The 23,643-nt window shown below is 55.5% G+C and overlaps 1 protein-coding gene across 1 annotated transcript; it reads left to right on the forward strand.

Annotated features, from left to right (window-relative positions):
* Nucleotides 1-1,831: 1,831 nt before the first annotated feature.
* LOC109564796 (myosin-7) lies at nt 1,832-23,643 on the forward strand. Its single transcript, XM_070797102.1, has 40 exons — nt 1,832-1,944; nt 3,118-3,170; nt 3,530-3,738; nt 3,992-4,135; nt 4,626-4,782; nt 4,934-4,961; nt 5,746-5,854; nt 5,944-6,036; nt 6,139-6,202; nt 6,624-6,722; nt 6,960-7,063; nt 7,699-7,837; nt 7,938-8,056; nt 8,171-8,320; nt 8,578-8,748; nt 9,341-9,650; nt 9,914-9,981; nt 10,312-10,399; nt 11,016-11,133; nt 11,278-11,401; nt 11,676-11,812; nt 12,049-12,304; nt 12,905-13,147; nt 13,294-13,470; nt 14,274-14,419; nt 15,513-15,603; nt 16,301-16,690; nt 16,910-17,036; nt 17,192-17,310; nt 18,294-18,490; nt 19,057-19,240; nt 19,417-19,582; nt 19,708-19,832; nt 20,393-20,701; nt 20,928-21,131; nt 21,253-21,378; nt 21,470-21,745; nt 22,652-22,747; nt 22,848-22,982; nt 23,511-23,643. The coding sequence occupies exons 3-40, from the start codon at nt 3,538-3,540 to the stop codon at nt 23,526-23,528; spliced, it is 5,808 nt and encodes a 1,935-aa protein (XP_070653203.1). The 5' UTR covers nt 1,832-1,944; nt 3,118-3,170; nt 3,530-3,537; the 3' UTR covers nt 23,529-23,643.

Genomic DNA, 23,643 nt, shown 5'->3' on the forward strand with positions numbered 1-23,643 from the left:
CAACAGGAGGGGAACAAAGTACCATTGATTTACTAACTGTAGAAAAGTCTTCCCAGTTCCACACCACAGATGCTGGCCCGTGATGAAGACACTGGCTTTAAAATGGCTCAGCTGGCTCCCAAGCATCCTTTGTGAATCTCAGTTGCCTGCATCTGTATCTGAGCCCTGGAAACTCAGGGAGGGGCAGCCACTTTCGCTTAGAAAGCTCGAGGGGGTGGATAAAAAGAAACTCTGCCCTTCGTGGCCAGTCCCTGAGGTCCCTACCAGTGGACCTAATCCCTCAGCACCTGGCAAGGCCTGGTCGGGACCCTCAGAGTTTGTTCTGCTGAGCAGTGCCTGTAGGGGCTGCCTCAGCGGCTGCATACCTTGGCACCTGGGAGCTGCGCTGCACTGGCTGCACAGCCCCTGCGTTTCATGGTCGGCCTCCCATAGCCCAACTAATGCCGCCCAGACTGAGTCGTGGTTACCAGGCAGCCCCCACCGAGGCCCCCACCTGGATCGCCCTTCCCTGCTGCACCCACCGCACCTTCAAAGTGCACCTGCGCCCCATCCCCCTGCCTGCAGCTCTCCTTCCAAGCGGACAGTAATCAGATGGATCAGTCCGCATGCGCTGAAGAGTTGTGACTGGGAAGGAGGGGGAGCTTCAAACCAGACCACGCAGTGGTTGCCTGGACACGGGGCCAGTGAAGCTTAAACACTGGAGGAGCGTGGCATCGGCTGTGTTCTGTGCTCACGGGCTGAGCCCCAACTCCCTTTTCTCCCCTCCTCTGTGAGTGCTCCTCGGGCCCTCAGGAAAGTGGGAGATCTTTCCAGTCCCTCTACCCACCTTGCCTGAACACTAATCTCACCAGAGCTGGAGAGAGGTCACCCCTACAGAACACAAGCGGGGTGCAGGCAGGCACAGCCCCTCCTAGGTCACAGCAGCTGTGTTGTCTAGGCCCTGAGGTGGGGCATTTAGTGCCTGTGGTCTGGGCTAGGAAAACAGGCAAAAGGCTCCAACCAAAGACATCCGGAGCCAGCCCTCCACACACAGCCCTCTGCACACAGCAGCATCCTGGGCTGCTCGGACCCCCAGCCCTCTTTCTCAGGCTCCTTCCCCAGGCTGGGCTCCATCCCCATCTCCTGAGCTGCTCCCCATCCTCCTTGAATCTTGCTGCCCTGACTGGCTGCATGATCTCAGAGAAGGCTTTTCCTCTCCCCATGAAGTGAAGGACTTGGACCCATCACTAAGGCCTGTCTGGCTCTGAGGCTCAGTGACCTCACACGCTGCCTGGCTGTCCAAGGAAATCAGTGCCTGAGCCAGAGGCCCCATCTCTAAGCTCCCTGGTCGTACGACTTGCCATTTGGCTGGGAAGCCTCCTTCCAGCTGCCCCCACCTAGCCCCTACCCTGGGTCCAACTCTGCTCTGGGGTTGCTCGTTCTCACCCCATCCCATCTCACAGTTGAGTGCAGGACCCAGGCCAGGGAGCAGAAAGGGCACCATGCAAGGGACCAGGCTGGTCCTGGGGGCAGGGGCCCCGAGGGCAATAGTCCAAGAGGGCGTGGAGGTGGGGGGACAGCCTGCCTGAGGTCATGGTGGTCGTGGTCAGTTCCCCCTCCCTCCAGCTGTGGAATGTGAGGCCTGGCCTGGGAGATATTTTGGCTGTACTTGGAGCCCTCCCCGCCCCCTGGAATCAGACCCTGCTCACTCCATGCCATAACAATGACGACCACTTCCAATTGTTTCCTAGCTGGAGGGGGGGGGAGGGGAGCACGGTTTGGGAAAGGAGGGGGGAGCCTGGGGGAAATGCTTCTAGTGACAACAGTCCTTTCTAAATCCGGCTGGGGACTGGGTGCAGGTGGGGGTGGGGGTGCCCTGCTTCCCCATATATACAGCCCCCGCCTGGCCAGGTCGGCTCCACAGCTCTCTCCTGCGCTCCAGTCTTCTCTCCTTGCTGCTCTCAGGTAGGGGCTGGGAGCTGGCGGCCCTCCTCTGGGATAAGGGGCCCAGGTTTAGGAAGGGGCTCCTCTAGGAACAGCACACTACATTCAGGGCTTCATGCAAAGCGTCAGGTCTGGTCACGGAGCACACACGGGCAGGTCTAGACATGTGTGTACGTGCCAGGGGAAAGGGGGGTCATGAGTTACAGGGGGAGATGTCTGGGTCTGACTGCAAATGTGAGACCAGAAGTGTGTGTGTGTGTGTGTGTGTGTGTGTGTGTGTGTGTCTGAATGTTTGGTGAGGGAGGCTGTGTGCCTCACTGCCTGAGACACAGAAATATCAACTGAGAGACGAGTTTATGATCAGGCCCGAGGACAAGCAGGAAGCGGCAAGAGGATGGCAGAGAACAATTATTTCAGAAGTTTGTGTGTAAAAGCTAGTTCTGTGAGGTTTGCACTAGGTAACTACCCACATTCACATACACAGAATGGCTCGTGTGCGCAGCCGGGAGTCAAGCCGGTGGGAGTATGTGTCCTCCCTGCAAAAGTTGCTCCCGGGCACAGGAACATGGTGTCCTGTCTTCGTACCCTTGACACGGTCTCTGTGCTGGGCACAGACTGAATGTACAGCTCTCCCATGTCTGTCGTGGAGCGCGTTCAGCTGTGCCATGGGTGTGTCCATGAGAAGATGCCCACGGGGGCTCCTCTCTAACAACGTCCACCACAACTGACCATAGAATGGGGACAGGATGGATGAGAACTGGCTCCGGAGTCGTGAGACTTGGGTTCAAGTCCTGGCTCCACCACTTACTGTGATGTGTTTTTGGACAAGCAAGCTCATGAACCTAGATTTCCTCCTCTGTAGAATGGGGTGAGGACTGAGGAGGAGGACTGGCATAAAAATGCTCTGTAGGCTATAAAGCCCCAACCGTGTGACCACTGGTTGAATGTCAGGTGGCTGAAAAGGCAAGGCTCACTAGACAGGGGAGGCCAGGGCAGGGCCATCGGCCAGGAGTGAGGAGTGAGGGGCTCACTGAGGTGACATCAAGAACCTGGGTAGGAAAAGCGAGAGAAAGAGCGGGACCAGAGAAGCCCACCATCACCTCCACCCCTGTTCAGGCCTTGGGGCGGAGGGGTGCTGAAGGGCGGGACTGGGTGAGGCAGGGACACAGCCCTGACCAACCTCCTTCTCTCCAGGCCCCTGCCACCTTGAGCCCCTTTCCTCTCGAAGGCGCGTTTGAGAAGCCAAGGTAAGGAGAGCCGATCTGAGAAGACACACAACTCTAGTTTCTGCCTCGCCTTAGGGAGCACGGCCTGGTGGCCAGGAGTTCTTACCTGTGATTAGTGAAGAAGTCAGGTAGTGAAGAGGTTCAGAGATGTGAGTAGTGTGTATAGTTAGCTTCCTGCTCCCAGAACCCCCCAGGCTGGACCAAGTTAGCCTCCGCCTCTGCCCCAATAGATTTGCTAGGGCTAGGAGATGAGCTGAAGGAATGAGGGACTCTTGGTGACCCCTGCTGACCCCTGAGCACTGTGTTAGGCTTTGGGGCTCCTGCTGCAGGGGAGAAGAGTGGAGGGGAGGGCAGTCAGCTTCTTCTCCCTCCCTTTGCAGCCGCAGCCATGGTGGACGCGGAGATGGCCGCGTTTGGGGAGGCCGCCCCCTACCTGCGCAAGTCAGAGAAGGAGCGGCTGGAAGCCCAGACCAGGCCTTTCGACCTCAAGAAGGACGTCTTTGTGCCTGATGACAAAGAGGAGTTTGTCAAGGCCACAATTTTGTCTCGAGAGGGTGGCAAAGTCACCGCCGAGACAGAACATGGCAAGGTGGGTGGCGGGGCCAGCGTGAGAGGCCACCCTGGATGCCCCCCCACGCCTGGGGTGCCTGGCGGGTGCCACCAGGATGTACCCCACGTAGTCCTGTTTCTCCCTTCCTCTGGGTAGGGATGTACTGTCTCCAAATAGCCCTTCTCATCCCCAACATCCCGTCTATCTTCTCTGGGACCCTGGATTCTTTTCTCATGAACACGGTTCTCCTATAACCTGCCTAACTCCCATCCCTGTCCGTGGACTGTTGCAGACAGTGACCGTGAAGGAGGACCAGGTGTTGCAGCAAAACCCACCCAAGTTCGACAAGATCGAGGACATGGCCATGCTGACCTTCCTGCACGAGCCTGCAGTGCTCTACAACCTCAAGGAGCGCTATGCCTCCTGGATGATCTATGTGGGTGCACCCCCGGGCATCCCTCTGAATCTAGTGGCCTCCTGCTCCGTGCATGTCCACCTCCTGGAGCCCAGCGTGTCTGTCCTTTATGCCCAGGCAGTACTTCACTCTGTCATAATCCCTGCATCCTTGTGCATGCTAAGCTGCTTCAGTCATGTCTGATTCTTTGTGAGCCTATGGGCTGTTGCCCACCAGGATTCTCTGTCCATGGGATTTCCCAGGCAAGAATACTGGAGTGGGTTGCCATTTCCTTCTCCAGGGGATCTTTCCAACCCAGGGATCAAACTCATGTCTCCTGCTTGGCAGGTGGATTCTTCACCACTAGCACTACCTGGGGGTGCAGCTCTAATGACCTGAGGGCTGGGACTGCTCAGATGGACTGCGTTCATACAGTTTCCTTTCTCTCCCTCTCCTAAGACCTTTCTCTAACTCCAAAAACTGCCACCCCTCCCACTTCATCATTGGCAACTCACTTCTTTTCCTCCCCTAGACCTACTCGGGCCTCTTCTGCGTCACCATCAACCCCTACAAGTGGCTGCCGGTGTACAATGCCGAGGTAGTAGCCGCCTACCGGGGCAAGAAGAGGAGCGAGGCGCCGCCCCACATCTTCTCCATCTCCGACAACGCCTACCAGTACATGCTGACAGGTGACAGGCCCCAAGTGAAGGGTTTCTTGAGGGCCCCTCCTCCCGAGGGGTTCAGGCCTCTGGGAGAGATGCAGGGAGCTGGGGCAGGGTGGGGAGATGACAAAGCATCCTGTGCAACTCCTGACTTGTCCTCCCCATCTTCTCCCCACAGACAGAGAAAACCAGTCCATCCTGATTACGTGAGTGTGGCTACTTCCTGTTTCCTTCCACAATCTCCTTGAGCCCACCCCCCCATCAGGACCCAAGCCCCCACACACAGACCCCCAGTTCTTTTTCCCTCCACCTTCTGGTGCCAGCTCTGATGTCTTCTCTGGCCTTCTCCTTGCTCCTCCCCTTCCTTTCTCCTCTCCTTCCTTTCTCCTCCCCATCCCTCTTATTTTTCCTCTCCCATCTTCTTTACTCATGCCCCTCTAACTCATCACGCATCTATCCATAAGCCTGGGAACACCATGTCTTCTTCCCCTCTTCATTTTCCTTCATTTTTCCCTTCAGAAACCCTCCCCATTCTTCCAGCCCCGCCCATTCTTTTCCAAAATGGCCTGGGCCCATCTCCTTTAATTGACCTTGCCCAGCCAAGACCATATTGAGCTGTGCATAGTCGCTCAGTTGTGTATGACTCTTTGCAACCCCAAGGACTGTAGCCCACCAGGCTCTTCTGTCCATGGGGATTCTCCAGGCAAGAATACTGGAGTGGGTTGCCATACCTTCCTCCAGGGGATCTTCCCAACTCAAAGATCAAATTCAGGTCTCCCACCTGCCCAAATCCGCTTCTTCTAGCACATCTTTCCTAGTTGCTACCCTTGACCCTGTGTATGTCAGAGCACAGCTTTGTGGCTGGGATGCATATTATCTGGTGGCTTCCTGCTGCAGGGCTTCCCCTGCCAAATAAAGCTCTCCTGACTCGAAGCTTGTGGTCTCAAATAATGTTTGTTCATTGCCTAATAAGCCCGACTGTCCCAACAGCGGAGAATCCGGGGCAGGGAAGACGGTCAACACCAAGAGAGTCATCCAATACTTCGCGGTCATTGCCGCCATTGGCGACCGCAGCAAAAAGGAGCAGGCCACAGGCAAGGTAGGCCTACTGTCCTTCAAGGGCCTGTACCGCAGAAAGGGAGGAGGAGGAGGAGGCCTCTCACCTGCCATCCTTCTTGACCTCCGCAGGGCACCCTGGAGGACCAGATCATCCAGGCCAACCCCGCCCTGGAGGCCTTTGGCAACGCCAAGACCGTCAGGAACGACAACTCCTCCCGCTTCGTGAGTGGGCCCTGCCTTTGGACTTGGGATTTGGGTTGGTCAAGGGATGTGTCAAACAGGAGCTCTCCCTCAACTCATCACCACTTTTCTCCATGTCTCCAGGGGAAATTCATTCGAATCCATTTTGGGGCGACCGGAAAGTTGGCGTCTGCAGACATCGAGACCTGTGAGTGTCACAGATCTGCTAGGGCTCATCCTGACCCTGCCCTCACTCTAACTGTCTCTGTCTGTCTCTCTCTTGTGTCACTGGACAGCTCTGCCCCTCAGGCTCTCTTCCTCTCTCCCTGCCTCTGTGTCTCTAGGTCTACATATTCCTCTCCTTTTGAGACTTCCTCTGGTCTGTCTCCATCTCTGTCTCTGCTTGTCTGTGTGTCTTTCTCTGGGACCTTCCTCTGCTCCTGGGACTCCGTCTCCGTCTCTATATCTGTGTGTGATCTCTGTGCGTCTGTGGGTGCATTTCTCTCCCTCTCTTGTCTCTCCCTTTCCCTCTGTCTTGTTCTCTACATTTATCATTCCTTTTTCTCTATTTCCTTATACTTAAACCCTAACTTTTTCTTCTTCTCTTTCTTCTCCCCTCCTATTCACAGACCTTCTGGAAAAATCCAGAGTTATTTTCCAGCTGAAAGCAGAGAGAGATTATCATATTTTCTACCAAATCCTGTCCAACAAAAAGCCTGAGCTGCTGGGTGAGTCACAGCTACCAATTGAGACCAACTATTTCCATGGCAACCTGGTCCCCTCCACTTGCAGCTGCTTGTTGACAGGCCCTGAGTTTATCGCACTGCTGGATCAGTTCTGTGGGATGCAGGACCCCATTAAGCCTTGTCATATGCTCTTTTGCAGGTCATGTGTCATGGCAGATAGCCCCAGGGAGGGCCAGGGGTTTGTGCCCCCATTCTAACGTCTCTCCCCCCACCCCCCAGACATGCTGCTGATCACCAACAACCCCTATGACTATGCATTCATCTCCCAAGGAGAGACCACTGTGGCCTCAATTGATGACGCTGAAGAGCTCATGGCCACTGATGTAAGTATGTGAGGACCCAGCTGAGAGGCAAGGGGATTGGTGGTGAGGGGCAAATGGGTCCAGTTCCCTGGCCCAGAAATCGAGCTAAGACCCTGGCTGGCTGTTGTTCCTTTGTGAGGGCCAGAATGTGTCCTGTGACCTGGGTGTGCTGGGATACAGGTGAGATTAGACAGTGACTGGTATTTTCAATCAAACCAGAGGGTTGAAAGCCATGGACAGAGAAAAGAAACAGACAAGCCAAAAAACAAAGCATTACTAAGGGAAAGGGGCGGGTGGTGGTCATGCAGCTGCCATGGGGCCAGAGCAGGCTGATAGGTGAAGAACAGGTATAGACACATGAGAGATCCAGGCATGGATGTAAGGGAAGGGCCTAGAAGAGGGACAGTGGTAGGAAACGTGAGTGGGTCACCCAGAGCAGCTCCAGAGAACAGCCTAAATGCTGACACCCGGCCAAGGCAGTCCACACCCACCCGGCTATTATACTTCCCAGCTTAGTTTTGGGGTTCCCCACTGGGGATGGGAGTCTCAGCACCCACAGAGATTCAGGAGATAAGATCTCGCTCAACTGCAGAGGGGTCTCATTTACCTTCCTTATTCCCTTTTCTGGGGTCCACCACCACGGGTCCTGTCTACAGAACGCCTTTGACGTGCTGGGCTTCACTACAGAGGAGAAGAACTCCATGTACAAGCTGACGGGCGCCATCATGCACTTTGGAAACATGAAGTTCAAACTGAAGCAGCGAGAGGAGCAGGCCGAGCCTGACGGCACCGAAGGTGGGAGCCAGGGGTGCAGGGAGCAGCTATGGAGCCATGAAGCCTTCGTCTGGGAGGAGGCATCCCTTTTCCAATTCTCCCATCCGCCCTTTCCTTCCAGAGGCCGACAAGTCCGCCTACCTCATGGGGCTGAACTCGGCCGACCTGCTCAAGGGGCTGTGCCACCCTCGGGTGAAGGTGGGCAACGAGTACGTCACCAAGGGGCAGAATGTCCAGCAGGTGGGTCATCTTCAGATGTTAAATGGCAGAGGGGCTGGCCCGGTGCAGCCGTGGGAGCTTTGCAATTTACTCTTCCCACCACTCCCTCATTCGGGTTTCTCCCCCACCTTCCAGGTGGTGTATGCCAAAGGGGCGCTGGCCAAGGCTGTATATGAGAGGATGTTCAACTGGATGGTGACACGGATCAACGCCACCCTGGAGACCAAGCAGCCTCGCCAGTACTTCATAGGTGTCCTGGACATTGCCGGCTTCGAGATCTTTGACGTGAGTGGGGAGCCTAGGGTCTGGGAGAACAGGAACTCACTGGTTCACAGGCAGCCGCCGTTGGCCAAGCCCTGGGGAAGGCCGTGGGCTCCCCAGGGGTGGAGACAGCCACGTGTCTTCAGGGGGCACTCCCTCCCTGCCCTGACCGGAGAGAAGCCAGCCACACCCATTGCCAGGCTGGACGCAGCCCTGGGCTGACCCCTCGGGCCACAGACCCCTGCCTGCCTGACCCACTCCTCCCCATCCCCACCCTGCAGTTCAACAGCTTCGAGCAGCTCTGCATCAACTTCACCAATGAGAAGCTGCAGCAGTTCTTCAACCACCACATGTTCGTGCTGGAGCAGGAGGAGTACAAGAAGGAGGGCATCGAGTGGGAGTTCATCGACTTCGGCATGGACCTGCAGGCCTGCATCGATCTCATCGAGAAGGTGCAGCCTCGGGCCCTCTGCCTGAACTCTCCATTCACGCCCCACACACATGAACGCCCCAGAAGAATGCCCGCCCCACCCTTCTGGGCATCGTGATCTAGCTAACAGAAGAATCCCAAGCCCTAGTTTCCAGAGCCTTGTGCTATCCCGGCCACCCAGGACAGGGTGGTCCTGGAGAGCTGAGTTCCAAAGCTTGAGAGTGGATGCGCAGAGGATGGGCACTTCAGGGATGGCCTCCCACACCAGTGTGTTTAGCGACCCTGGTTTACCCATCAAGGAGCAGGAAGTCTGAGGGTGGCATGGGGAAGCATAAGAGAGCACTTTTTTTCAACCACAACATCTCAGGGACCTGGGCAATGGAGTAGGGTGTAAAGCACCTATAGCATCCATGTTCCCAGACTTTCACAAAGGTCCCTTTGAAATCAAAGTGCCACCTTGGGAAGGTCTGAACAGGTGCCAGTCAATAGGTAACTGCTCAGAGCTGAAGTATCAGCTAATAGCCAAAGGGGCATCTCCATCGACACTAGAGCAGGCAGGGTCCATCTCCATCTGCTTGAAGCAGGCTCAGTGACGCTCTCCCCTCTACCCTCAGCCCATGGGCATCATGTCCATCCTGGAGGAGGAGTGCATGTTCCCCAAGGCCACCGACATGACCTTCAAGGCCAAACTGTTCGACAACCACCTGGGCAAGTCCAGCAACTTCCAGAAGCCACGCAACATCAAGGGGAAGCCGGAAGCCCACTTCTCCCTGATCCACTACGCCGGCACGGTGGACTACAACATCATAGGCTGGCTGCAGAAAAACAAAGACCCGCTCAACGAGACGGTGGTGGACTTGTACAAGAAGTCTTCCCTCAAGATGCTCAGCAGCCTCTTTGCCAACTATGCTGGGTTTGACACACGTAAGTGGAGACTGGGACCCAGGGACCGGGAGCAGGTTTCTACTGTGGTTCTGAGGCAGGTCAAGGGCTAGCCCCCCACCACTTCATGTTGGGCTGGGCCCCAGGGTTTACAGATGCAGTGAGAGAATTGGGTGGAGAAGTTGGAGCAGCCACAGTGAAGATCATGGCCTGCAACCAAACGTGGGGAGAGGGTGGGATTCCTCCCCCGCTGCCGTGACCCTGCACATGCCTTCTCGTCCCCTTTACTTGACTCTCTTCCACAGCTATTGAGAAGGGCAAAGGCAAGGCCAAGAAAGGCTCATCCTTTCAGACCGTGTCAGCTCTGCACAGGGTGAGTGTGTGATCAGCGCCACCCCAGCCCTGCTTGTCCCCTGCTTGGCTCAGCCCTGACTCCTCCCACTCAGTCTTCTCAGGCCCTTCCTGACCGTCTGCGCCCTGTCTTCTCTCCCCTGTATCTGCTGGCCTCGGCTCTTGCTCCTTTCTCATCTCCCCTGGCTTCTTTATCCCTTCCGCCTCCCACTATCTCCTCCTCTGTGTCTTACCCTAGCCCTCCTTCACTCTCCAGCTCCTTGCCTTCTCTCTTTCCCTTCCTTCCCCTCTGCTCCCTTTCTTACTTCTCTTTCACTTTCTTAACTTCTCCCTCTTGGGTTCTGGGCCACAGGAGAATCTGAACAAGCTGATGACCAACTTGCGCTCCACACACCCCCACTTCGTGCGGTGCATCATCCCCAATGAGACAAAGTCTCCAGGTGAGCCCAAGAAGCCAGGCCCAGCCCACTGCTGAGATGCACTGCCCCAAGGTCAGGGTCTTTTAGATCACCTCTTGAGCTCCCACCTCGGAGATTTCCAGATCACATTCTTCCCCTCCTATTCCCCAGAGAGGCTCACAGACAGCCTCCCACCCTGGCCCCAGCGCTGCCCTCCATTTAGAACGGGTAGCTCAGGGTAATGTGTAACTACTTTGATGGACACTCCCTCCTAAGTGCCTTACAGCCCCTGATGAGACAAGTAAGGATTGTTTTTCCCTTTCTGAATCAAAAGGAGATGGAGGAGTTCAGGTGTCTGGGTTCGGGTGCCTGGCTCTGCTAAGTTCAGTGACCTTGATCAAGTCCCTTAACCTAACCAGGGCTTAGAAAATGGTCTATATTGGCCCTGGCTACCACCTATGAAAATAGGCATAAACCATATAAAATAAGGACTGTGAAAGACTTTTGGTTACTCTCAAAATTTATAGCAAGAAAAAAAAATACTGACTTGCTAAGGTTACAGGCCAGTCTGTGACAGAGCCAAGATCAGAACCCAGAACCCTCAGCTCTTAGCCCCATGCTCTCCCCACACACTCCTCTCCCTTCCCTCCTGCCACAGGGGTGATAGACAACCCCCTGGTCATGCACCAGCTGCGCTGCAACGGCGTGCTGGAGGGCATCCGCATCTGCAGGAAGGGCTTCCCCAACCGCATCCTCTACGGGGACTTCCGGCAGAGGTGGGTACCGGGTGCTGTAGGGCTCAGGGAACAGGGGGAGCCTGGGCAGCCTTGGCAGGACGCAGAAACTGCGAGTGGCCTTGGATTCTGTGGGCAGAGCCGATCACTGCAGAACATAGGTGACATGGGGCACCTCCCTCCCAGGTATCGAATCCTGAACCCAGCAGCCATCCCCGAGGGCCAGTTCATTGACAGCAGGAAAGGGGCAGAGAAGTTGCTGGGCTCCCTGGACATTGACCACAACCAGTATAAGTTCGGCCACACCAAGGTAAAGAAAAGGAGGAAACAAACTGACTACAAGGAGACCTCTCTTGTCCTTTTACTTTATGGCTCCTTTCCTTTTACCAACCATCTCACAAGCATTACTGAACCACGTGCTAGCCCTCCCCATGGACCAGACAGCCCTGCTCCCCCATTCTAGCTCCAGCTGCCACTGACGTCCTTCCTCCAGTTCTTCCTGGCCTTGTTACCCTCCCTAAGATAAGCCCCTCTTCATCCCCCTCCTGCCTGTCCAGTCATGTCCACACACAACTTCCCTGCAGGTGTTCTTCAAGGCGGGCCTGCTGGGGCTGCTGGAGGAGATGCGAGATGAAAGGCTGAGCCGCATCATCACCCGCATCCAGGCTCAGTCCCGAGGTGTGCTCTCCAGAATGGAGTTCAAGAAGCTGCTGGAACGTAGGTGAGAGATGTTAAAGGGAGGGTCTCAGGCCTCCAAGGCCCAGGTTGGCTCAGAGCAGTGGAAGGAGAAATAGCACCCTAGACCTTCAAGTGACAAAGGGCCACAACACAGCTACAAACACCAGTGGTGGGCGTGGGGCCCACTGTCACAGTGCAGGATGGATGGAGGAGCCAGGGCCTCTGGGCAGGAAGGAGGGAAGAGGCTGTCTCAACGCCCTTCTTACTCGGCTCCTGCAGAGACTCCCTGCTGATTATCCAGTGGAATATTCGGGCCTTCATGGGGGTCAAGAACTGGCCCTGGATGAAGCTCTATTTCAAGATCAAACCACTGCTGAAGAGCGCAGAGACAGAGAAGGAAATAGCTCTCATGAAGGAGGAGTTTGGGCGCCTCAAAGAGGCTCTGGAGAAGTCAGAGGCTCGGCGCAAGGAGCTGGAGGAGAAGATGGTGTCCCTGCTGCAGGAGAAGAACGACCTGCAGCTCCAAGTGCAGGCGGTGAGACCCTCAGGCCTCTGCCCACATCTCCCACACACCCTGCACCTCCCTACCTGGGGGATCACCATCCTGTGCCCTCATAGGCAGAGGATTCTGGAATTAACACTTCCAAAGGCCTCCACAGAGGTCTCTAGAGAAAGAAAGGGAAGGGGAGAAAGCATTACCTTAAAAATACAGGTTTTCCATCAGGATTTAACCTGGATCCATAGCTTAATAATTCTGTGACTTTGGGCAAATGATGTGTTATCTCTGGGTCTCCATGTCCTCATTTGTAGACAGGGAATAAAGTTGCCCATGTCACCAGGCTATAAATATGTAAAGTGCTGGCATCAACAAATACAGTTCCTTCCCCTTTGATGGAGGCGACCAGAGGAAGAGGGCCAGATAAAGAGACTTCTGGTTCCCTTTCTCTCTGCTCTCGTTCCTCAGTGCTCCTGTCACATTGCCCTAAATCTCCTGCCCTCTCTATCCTTCTGAGGTTCTTCTCAGCTGGGGAGATCCTGGGGTTGCCCTCTTACAGTGAAGGTGGAGCCTGTCCCTCCATGCTTTTGCCATCCACCCCATCTACCGAATAGCTTCCCCTCTGCACCTTGCCCTCAGGAACAAGATAACCTGGCTGATGCAGAAGAACGCTGTGACCAGCTGATCAAGAACAAGATCCAGCTGGAGGCAAAGGTGAAGGAGATGACTGAGAGGTTGGAGGACGAGGAGGAGATGAACGCTGAGCTCACTGCCAAGAAGCGCAAGCTGGAAGATGAGTGCTCTGAGCTCAAGAGGGACATTGATGACCTGGAGCTGACACTGGCCAAGGTGGAGAAGGAGAAGCATGCAACAGAGAACAAGGTGAGGGCAGCTCCCTTTGAATCCAGACCAAGTCTCAGGATCCTCGGACCTGAGTGTGGTCCTGGCCCTTGGCTTTGGAGGTCTCCATAAATGTCTCCAGGTTGGTGATGTCTGACCCTAGAGGGGATGGGGTTCTTGGTCAACAGGTGAAGAACCTGACAGAGGAGATGGCTGGGCTGGATGAGATCATTGCCAAGCTGACCAAGGAGAAGAAAGCTCTGCAAGAGGCCCACCAGCAGGCCCTGGATGACCTTCAGGCTGAGGAGGACAAGGTCAACACCCTGACCAAGGCCAAGGTCAAGCTGGAACAGCATGTGGACGATGTAAGTAGACTATCACAAGGGCCTAGATGTACCAAGTCCATCAGTGTCTGTGTGTGCATGTGTGTGTTTGGGGATGTGGGGTTAGAGAGTGCTCTCTCTCCTGATACTTTTAGAAGGGAACTGGGGAATAGACAAGGAGAGGGGTGATCAATTCAGAGTTATGTATCTCACCTTGCTGATGTGATCAACAGTAGAGATGGGCTTCTTTATTTCACTTGAGGTTCAAGCCTATATGTCTCCGTTCAACCATGGAATTTAGAGGGTTATCTCATAAGAACATGATAAATTTCCTTGGGAATTTTGTGAAGATCCTCGAGGAGGATCTTTGGACTTCTATGTTTTAGCCAGGATCTGGTCCTCAGTGATCACTGCTCCCATAGGTAGTCCTTTGAGTATATCTCTACTGAATCATTCTTTATCGCTCTGTGTTATCATTATTGAAGTACTGGTCCCAGCCATAGACTGGAAGCTGCCTTTAGGTGGAACTTGGTTTTATTCAGTTTTGCATCTGCAGTGCCTAGGATACGGCCTGGAACCCACTAGGTGCTTACAGGGTGCAGATTAAATGAAAGTAGCTTTGGGATTTTACCCTATAGTCATTCATTCAGTAATTTATCATAGTTACTGAGCATCCCTCCATGCTAGGCACTCTCACAGTCCCCTGGCCACATTTGGCCAATTCTGGGGAAGTATTCCCAAGTCTTGACACCTCTAAGGATCCCTCAACCCCAGAAAGAACGAGCTCCTAAATTATCAAGTCAGGATACTTGGCCTAAGGTCACACTGGTCCTTCTCTTCTTCAGCTGGAGGGATCCCTGGAGCAGGAGAAGAAGGTGAGAATGGACCTGGAGCGAGCCAAGCGGAAGCTGGAGGGTGACCTGAAGCTGACCCAGGAGAGCATCATGGACCTGGAGAACGACAAGCAGCAGCTGGATGAGCGGCTCAAAAAGTAGCGTGTTCCCTGCCCCATCACCCATCCTCCTCCCCCACCCAGCATCCTGGTCCATGCATGGAAGTACTAGCTGACTCAACAGATCCATCCTCAGAGGCAACAGCCTCATGCAGCCTCCATAAGAGGGTGCAAAACTGTGGGCAGAGCCTCCAGGAAGAGAGCTTTCCTCCCCCAGACATGCACATCAGGCCCCAGCAGGCCTCCCTGGCAAAAGTCTAACCCGGATCCCTCCAGCCCTCTCTTCCTGCTGGGCACTCGCCCCCTTTATACACAAGTCTCTTTGGAGACCAGTTGCATAACACACAGGAAAGTTCCACACAAAAGCCTCTCAGGAAAGTCCTTTCAGGTCCTTCACAGAGAGCCCAGAGGACCACAGAGAAACGTGGTCAGCCACCACTTGTGAGCAGGGTCTGGCTACTTCTTTAATGGCCTTGTGGTTCCAATTCTTATTGCAAGACCTTCCAAAATGTGTAGATCCACATTTCACACTTGGCAAAGAGTGAGTCTGCCGCACATATTCAGATAATCAAAGATCTTCTGTTGCTTTAGGGTCAGGACTCTGAAAGGCTCTGAGACTCATCCTGATCAACAGCCTCCCCAGAAAGTCTTCACACTTCCCCAGGCACAGTACTTGTTGAATGAATGAATGTATGATCCCACTGATCCTCAAACGACCTTTTAAGAATGGTACTTTAACCCCACTTACCAAAGAGGAAAGGAAGGCTTGGAAAGGTTACCAAATTGCCCAAAGTAACAGAGAATTAAAGACCATCCGAGCTAAAAGGTGCCTTTGAGTCAATCTAGTCCAACGCCCTCGTTTTACAGACCAAAGAAGGGAGCATCTCAGAGCCCAGGTCCTGTCCCTCCACCTGCAGTGCTCTTCCTGTTGTACTTCCCATTGAACTTCAGTCCTCCAGCAGGTGTTACACTTTCAAGGAGCCTACAGCAGCCCTGGAAGCTGGTTTTTTTTTTTTTTTTTTTTCCCATGAAATCCTGCTCCTCATTTGTTTCATTACCATCTCCAACCACTGACAGCCCCTCCTTAAGCCCGATCAGCCTTCCTTGCCTCACGGTCCCTTCTTCCTCGCAGGAAGGACTTTGAACTGAATGCCCTCAATGCGAGAATTGAAGATGAGCAGGCCCTGGGCAGTCAGCTGCAGAAGAAGCTCAAGGAGCTTCAGGTAAGGCCCCTGGGCTGGTCCTCAGCCTCCCGACCCTCTTCCACGCCGTTCTCGCCCAGCATCACAGGCACTGGCTCTGTGTCTGTGAAGGGAGATGCTGGCTATCACAAATCTCCCGTGGAACACTTCCAGGAGGGCCGGCTGATCCAAGGATGACATAGGAAGAGATCTGGAAACACTCACCGGTCTGGGGACAGAAATCCTAGCTTCCTAGGTCAGCTCTGGTGTAGCTGGTGACCGTGGGGAGCGCACTGCCAGCCTCTGGATCTCTGTGTCCTCCGCTGTTCCCCATGGCTTTTCAGGCCCCTTCAGCCCAGCTGGGCTGTGACTTCAGTTCTTACCTCTAGAGTGGACACTGTGTTGGGTCTTTAGCTGTCCGGTCAGACGAACCTGGCTCTCTCATTCCAACTTCAATTATTTTTGCCACAAAACTGCCTAAACTATCCCTGGAACACTGGTCCCTTTGTCCTTCTTCAAGAGCAACCACTTTCCTTCCCATAAAGAGAATGTAGCATGTTTTGGCCCAAAGGCAGGCTAACTCAACTATCCAAACCATCTCACTGAGGTGATCCTTTTATTTCTACTTGTCCCCTGGTGGGACTAAGCTGACAAGCCAGGAGCCTTCTAGAGCCCCGGGAGGGGGCTCCAATGGAGGGGTCAAGGGGCTGGGTCTGAGCCCCCTCCGTGTCCCACCCAGGCACGTATAGAGGAGCTGGAGGAGGAGCTGGAGGCTGAGCGCACCGCCCGGGCCAAGGTGGAGAAGCTGCGCTCAGACCTGTCCCGAGAGCTGGAGGAGATCAGCGAGCGGCTGGAGGAGGCCGGCGGGGCCACGTCCGTGCAGATCGAGATGAACAAGAAGCGCGAGGCTGAGTTCCAGAAGATGAGGCGGGACCTGGAGGAGGCCACGCTGCAGCACGAGGCCACGGCAGCCGCCCTGCGCAAGAAGCACGCCGACAGCGTGGCTGAGCTGAGCGAGCAGATCGACAACCTGCAGCGCGTGAAGCAGAAGCTGGAGAAGGAGAAGAGCGAGTTCAAGCTGGAGCTGGACGACGTCACGTCCAACATGGAGCAGATCATCAAGGCCAAGGTGGGCCCAGCTCTCCTCTCCTCTCCTCCAATTCCCTCCACGCGCCTCTGCTTTCTGTCCACATCTCCTCTCTTTGTCTTGTTCAGTTTCCTGCTTTCCTCTTCTACCCTGTTCTTGGACTCTTCCTCTATGCCTTCCTCTTTCCCTGCTCCTTTAATTGCACCGCTCGCACCCCATCAGCCCCCTGCATACACCGTATAACTCTCCTTCCCGTCTCAGGCTAACCTGGAGAAGATGTGCCGGACCCTAGAGGACCAAATGAATGAGCACCGAAGCAAGGCTGAGGAGACCCAGCGTTCTGTCAATGACCTCACAAGCCAACGGGCCAAGCTGCAGACCGAGAACGGTGAGCCCTACCCTTGTCTTCTGAGTTCCTGAGCCAGTCCAGGCTTGGGTATGCACACATCTCTCCAGAGAATGGGGCCTGAGGGTTAGGGGAGGGGTGGAGGAGAGAGGAGTAACTGACCCTCGAGAGTTGAGTGTGCTTCGGTGCCTCTTCAGGTGAGCTGTCCCGGCAGCTGGATGAGAAGGAGGCGCTGATCTCCCAGCTGACCCGAGGCAAGCTCACCTATACCCAGCAACTGGAGGACCTCAAGAGGCAGCTGGAAGAGGAGGTTAAGGTAAGGCCCAGAGTCAGGCCACTCGTCCAGCGTACTGGCTGGCCTTGCATCCACCACTTCTTTCCCAAGAATGAGGCTTGCTGTCTACCCAGTATTTTCCCATTTTCCAAAAAGAAAATGCCGAGACCCTACCATGTGCGTGTGTATGTGTGTGCACACAGTCGAGTCCAGTCTTTGCAAAACCATGGACTGTAGCCCACCAGGCTCCTCTGTCCATTGGATTTTTCAGGCAAGAATACCAGAGTGGGTTGCCATTCCCTCCTCCAGGGGATCTTCCAGACCCAGTAATCAAACTTGTGTCTCCAGCATTAGCAGGCAGATTCTTTACCACTGAGCCCCCTGGGAATCCCAGGCTTTACCATATGCTTCCTAATTCTACCTCCCATTTCAGAGGCCTTCTGCCTTTCTGCAGCCATCTCTGGAGGGCATGGAGTAAGAGGTGGGGCTGGGGGGAATGAGGTGAAGAGAGGAAATAAACTAGAGAGGTGCGATGGCCTTGGCTGGGCATAGGTATGGGATGCAGGAACTGTACAAGTGGTCCTGGGATTTGCAGGGCAATCTGAAAACTGGAGGAAGAAACTCAACTGGATCCTATTTCGAGCACTTTGCTGGGCTCATTAAAAAGGGGAAAGAATATGAATTTTTAAAAAGGTCAGGGCTCAAATCCTAATCTGCCTCTTAAGAGCTTGGTGATCTTGGGGAAATTGCCTAATATCTCTAAGCCTCCATCTCCTCCGCTGTAAAATGGCGGTGAGGATGATAAAGCCTGCTGCGTGAGAAGCATGAGGGGGATGGGCACAAAGCATTTTGTAAACAGTGAGGCCCTGTATGGACTTTCTTTGTTAACAGTACTCGGTAAACTGTTCCAGGTCCAGGGATTTAGAAACAGGTGAGACTGTGGGAGGATGTTGAAATTAGAGTGAGGAGTCAAGCAGTGCATCACAGGGTAAGCTGAGCCCACCCCTCGGTGCCACCCCTCCCAGGCGAAGAATGCCCTGGCCCACGCACTGCAGTCGGCCCGGCATGACTGTGACCTGCTGCGGGAGCAGTACGAGGAGGAGACTGAGGCCAAGGCCGAGCTACAGCGCGTCCTGTCCAAGGCCAACTCAGAGGTGGCCCAGTGGAGGACCAAGTACGAGACGGATGCCATCCAGAGGACGGAGGAGCTGGAGGAGGCCAAGTGAGTCCCGGGCAGCCTGTCTCTGGCAGGGGCCCCTGTGTCAGCAGGCCGCAGCCCAGCCCACTGCTCCCTGGGGCCGGCTGCGGGGATGGATGCTTAGCTAGCTTTTGACAATGCAGAGGACCCTGCCCCGGCCCCACCTCCTTCTCCTCTCAGGGAAGCTTTTTGCTCGCGTTATGTTTCTCATCCGAATATAAGACGAACAAAAGGTTTGTCTGAGGGCAGAGTGCACCCACCTGGGGCAGGGTGCCATGGCAGGTGAGAACGGGGGTGCTGGGACTGCATGTGTCCTCCAAGTCTGCAAACCTAGAGGCTGGCCAAGGTGGGAGGGCTGCCTCACAGAAGGCCCCCTGGGCGCTGTGGGTCTTCACACCCTGTCCCCCAGACTCTCCAACTGCCTTGTTTTCTGCCCCTGGGCCTGTCCTCAGGCTTCCCCAACAACACTTCTGAGTTTTCGAAGACTGTTTTCCACAAGACTCACCATGTTTCCCCTTGTCCAAATCCACACCCTCCATCCTTCCCACCCTCTCCCACCACTACTCCCCGGCCCTCACCAACACGGTTAGGAAGAAGCTGGCCCAGCGGCTGCAGGACGCCGAGGAGGCCGTCGAGGCCGTCAACGCCAAGTGCTCCTCGCTGGAGAAGACCAAGCACCGCCTGCAGAACGAGATTGAGGACCTGATGGTGGACGTGGAGCGCTCCAATGCGGCCGCCGCCGCCCTGGACAAGAAGCAGAGGAACTTCGACAAGGTGGGCCCGGGCTGCGGGCCACAGCTAGGGGGCAGAGCAGGCCGGCAGGCGGGAGTCAGGAACATCCCCCCAGGAGGCTGAGGCTAGGGGAGGCTGGGCCTAGGAGGGGCACCTGGGTCCCGGAGGTGGGGCCGGGGCTGCCCCTTGAGCCTCTTCCGTCCGTTGGGTCCCCGCAGATCCTGGCCGAGTGGAAGCAAAAGTACGAGGAGTCGCAGTCGGAGCTGGAGTCCTCGCAGAAGGAGGCGCGCTCCCTCAGCACCGAGCTCTTCAAGCTCAAGAACGCCTACGAGGAGTCCCTGGAGCATCTGGAGACCTTCAAGCGCGAGAACAAGAATCTGCAGGGTGCGGGCGCGGGCCGGGAGGGGCGGGGCAGGGAGGGTCCGCACGTGGCGCCGCCCCGCAGCTCCTCGAGGCCTTCCGGCCCTGGAGCAGGCAGCCCCCGACTGAGCCGCCCGCCCCTCCCACAGAGGAGATCTCCGACCTGACTGAGCAGCTGGGCTCCAGTGGCAAGACCATCCACGAGCTGGAGAAGGTCCGCAAGCAGCTGGAGGCCGAGAAGCTGGAGCTGCAGTCGGCCCTGGAGGAGGCCGAGGTGCGCACACAGAAGTGGAGGAGGTGCAAGGGGTGGGAGAAGAAGCTGAGGACTAGGCTATGGTCCCTGTTCTCATCTCCCCGTTCTTTTGTTCACGGGTCCACCCTCAGAGCCTAGAACAGTGCCTGACACTTAGTAGGCACTCAACAAATATTGTGGAACGAACAAACGAACCGGTCACTAACTTCCCTTCACACATTTTACCTATTACGTCTTAGACAAGATTTCCTGTTTCACTCCCCCTCTTTTCACCTCTGCCTTCCTCTTTTGAGCTTTTACATTCTGTGCCTGATTGCCTCTGTTTCCTTGGCAACACCACTCTCTTCATTTTCTTCTTTGTCTTTATAGCTCACTCTCCTCTGTGAGAGCCTGAATCACCTTCTCTTAGGCCTTTTTTTTTTTTCCTTTCAAGTTCTCTTTTCTTCTTCCTCCTCCTGCTTCTTTGACTGAACCACTTACACCACTCTTGAGCTCACTTTGTATTCACGATTCATGGACAGTGCCCTGGCCCCATCCTGTGCCCTGACTGCCTCACACCTTCTCTTCCCAACCCCCTCCAGGCCTCCCTGGAACACGAGGAGGGCAAGATCCTCCGGGCCCAGCTGGAGTTCAACCAGATCAAGGCAGAGATGGAGCGGAAGCTGGCAGAGAAGGACGAGGAGATGGAGCAGGCCAAGCGCAACCACCTGCGGGTGGTGGACTCGCTGCAGACCTCCCTGGACGCGGAGACGCGCAGCCGCAACGAGGCCCTGCGGGTGAAGAAGAAGATGGAGGGTGACCTCAACGAGATGGAAATCCAGCTCAGCCATGCCAACCGCTTGGCCGCCGAGGCCCAGAAGCAAGTCAAGAGCCTCCAGAGCTTACTGAAGGTACACGGTGACTTTTGGAAGCAGGAAGTTGCCTCATCCAGAGAGGGGCAGTGGCATCCCATCATCACAGCACCAGCTCCCTCCTGCCCCTGGGCCATCACTGACCCCTCCCACAGGCCCTGCCCGAGCCACCACCACAGGCTCACTGCAGCATCCAGTTCAGCTAACAGCCTTCTGATGTGTTGAGCTCAACTCCCTCTCTCATGCCAACTCTCCTGATGCACAGGACACCCAGATCCAGCTGGACGACGCGGTCCGTGCCAACGACGACCTGAAGGAGAACATCGCCATCGTGGAGCGGCGTAACAACCTGCTGCAGGCCGAGCTGGAGGAGCTGCGGGCCGTGGTGGAGCAGACAGAGCGGTCCCGGAAGCTGGCGGAGCAGGAGCTGATCGAGACCAGCGAGCGGGTGCAGCTGCTGCACTCCCAGGTGAGCAGCGCCCTAGGGCAGTCCCAGAGTGGAGCACAGGCAGGTCTCTGCAGGTGAGTTTCAGGAGACATGCGTGGATGCTCAATGCTGCTTTTCCTGCTCTGCCCACCCCAACCCTCAGAACACCAGCCTCATCAACCAGAAGAAGAAGATGGAGGCAGACCTGTCCCAGCTTCAGACTGAAGTGGAGGAGGCGGTGCAGGAGTGCAGGAATGCCGAGGAGAAGGCCAAGAAGGCCATCACGGATGTGAGTCCCCCTGCCTGGCCTGCCTACACCAAGCCAGGGTTTTCTTGGACTGGAAGACTTAGACCGAGTATCACTTCTCTCCCGTGTGCAGGCCGCCATGATGGCAGAGGAGCTGAAGAAGGAGCAGGACACCAGTGCGCACCTGGAGCGCATGAAGAAGAACATGGAGCAGACCATCAAGGACCTGCAGCACCGGCTGGACGAGGCGGAGCAGATCGCCCTCAAGGGCGGCAAGAAGCAGCTGCAGAAGCTGGAGGCCCGGGTGCGGGAGCTGGAGAACGAGCTGGAGGCTGAGCAGAAGCGCAATGCGGAGTCGGTCAAGGGCATGAGGAAGAGCGAGCGGCGCATCAAAGAGCTCACGTACCAGGTGCGGGCCCAGCAGCTGCTCCTGGACCAGGCATTCTGCATCATGGCCCGAAGCCAGGGTGACAACCACCCCAGAGGAATGAAGTGTTCTGTCTTAGCCTCTTAGAGGGCAAAGAGCCGGAGTACAGTCTATGGCTACCCTGTTTCTACTCTGCCCAGCCCTGTTTTACCCTGAATACCCCCTGGCTCAGGGGGCAGTCTCTGAGCCTTCTGGCCTTCAAGCTCCCCATCAACATTCACCATCAACCTGTCCCTTCAGGACACACCCGGAGCTCCAGCAGAGCTCACCCAGCACAGATGACCAGAAAGCAAATATGTAGCCAAATCTTAGCCTGGCATCATCACCACCAAAATACACCAAAGCCATTGGAGTGAATCTCAGAACTTTCCAGTTACTCTGGGAAGCATAGACTTTAGCTTTCACGGTGTTTTCCAGAATCAGACTATCAGTTAGATTTTGTTCCATTCCAGTCCAGAAAGTCGCCATCCCTCTATGCATACTTGTCCTTAACCTAGATCAAGTCTATGTCATTTCCCAGCAGCCCAGGAAGTCCCATCAGGCCTGCAGTCCCAGAGTTCCTGCCAGCTCATGCTGGGTTTATCCTCCGTGGGGCCCCAGGACCCCCAGGGCCCACTTCCAGAACAAGGCCCATGCACAATTTTGTGTACAATTTCAGGAGGCCCATCAGCTCCCTAGACTCTTTCTTGGCACATACTATTAAAAGTATGTAAATGTTTTTTGGTAAGAAATTGTAAGGAGAACACAAGTGTTTGGTGAGGATCAGAAAGTTGAATTGGGTCAGGATATTACCTTCAGGGTAAAGCCGATGAATGCAGGAAGGGCCATACTGCTTCTTATGACCATGCCATACTCACTGCTACCCACCCCCTTCCCCATGACCCCCAGACTGAGGAAGACAGGAAGAACCTGCTGCGGCTGCAGGACCTGGTGGACAAGCTGCAGCTGAAGGTCAAGGCCTACAAGCGCCAGGCTGAGGAGGCGGTGAGTGATCCTGCTGGGGCCCAGGCCTGGAGGAGGGGACCAGGAAGTCTCATAACCCTGGCTCCTCACCTCATCCTCCCATCACCCTGAACCCCCACAGGAGGAACAGGCCAACACCAACCTGTCCAAGTTCCGCAAGGTGCAGCATGAGCTGGACGAGGCAGAGGAACGGGCGGACATCGCTGAATCCCAGGTCAACAAGCTGCGGGCCAAGAGCCGTGACATCGGCACCAAGGTGGGTTCCCCCCACGGCAGCAACCCCTCAGCCCCTCAGACATAGCCCCTCACACCAAGATTCTTCCCCTTCACATACTACTGCACCCGAACCCCACAGCCCCAGAGGTGAGGTAACTCAGTCCTCCATGATTTCTAAGGTTCTTCCCGCTCTCACTTTCAATGATTTTGTGATTCCCAGCCCTATGGTGGTCAGCAGAAACCCTAATTGACACACATTTAGTGTGTCCCATCTTCCCCCAACTGCTATTTCCACTTCTCTTCCACCTGCTTTAGGCCTTCAGTCTTGTAACTCCCACCTAAGATGTTAAGTCCCAGAGGACCTTGTCCTTGTTGAGGCAGCATCCCTCCATCTAAGCCCAGGGCCCTTCCCTCCAGAGCCCTCCCCTCCACACTGACCCCTAGGACCCATCTCCCACCACCTCGGGGCCTCCCTCAGGCCACACTGTGGTACTCCCCACCTCAGTGCCCATCCCTGCCCAACACCCACCTCTCTGGAGCTAGTGTGGACTGTGCTTCCTTCCCAAAGGGCTTGAATGAGGAGTAGCCGTGCCACATCTTGGTCTGCCCCATCCTGAGGGTGCAACTGAAGCTCCCAGTCCCGGAGCCTGGAGAGCTGCCCCTTTGGAAGAAGCAGAATAAAGCAATTTTCCTTGAAGTGA

The sequence above is a fragment of the Bos indicus genome, chromosome 10, assembly GCF_029378745.1.
Source record: "Bos indicus isolate NIAB-ARS_2022 breed Sahiwal x Tharparkar chromosome 10, NIAB-ARS_B.indTharparkar_mat_pri_1.0, whole genome shotgun sequence".
NCBI classification, from domain to species: Eukaryota; Metazoa; Chordata; class Mammalia; order Artiodactyla; family Bovidae; genus Bos; species Bos indicus.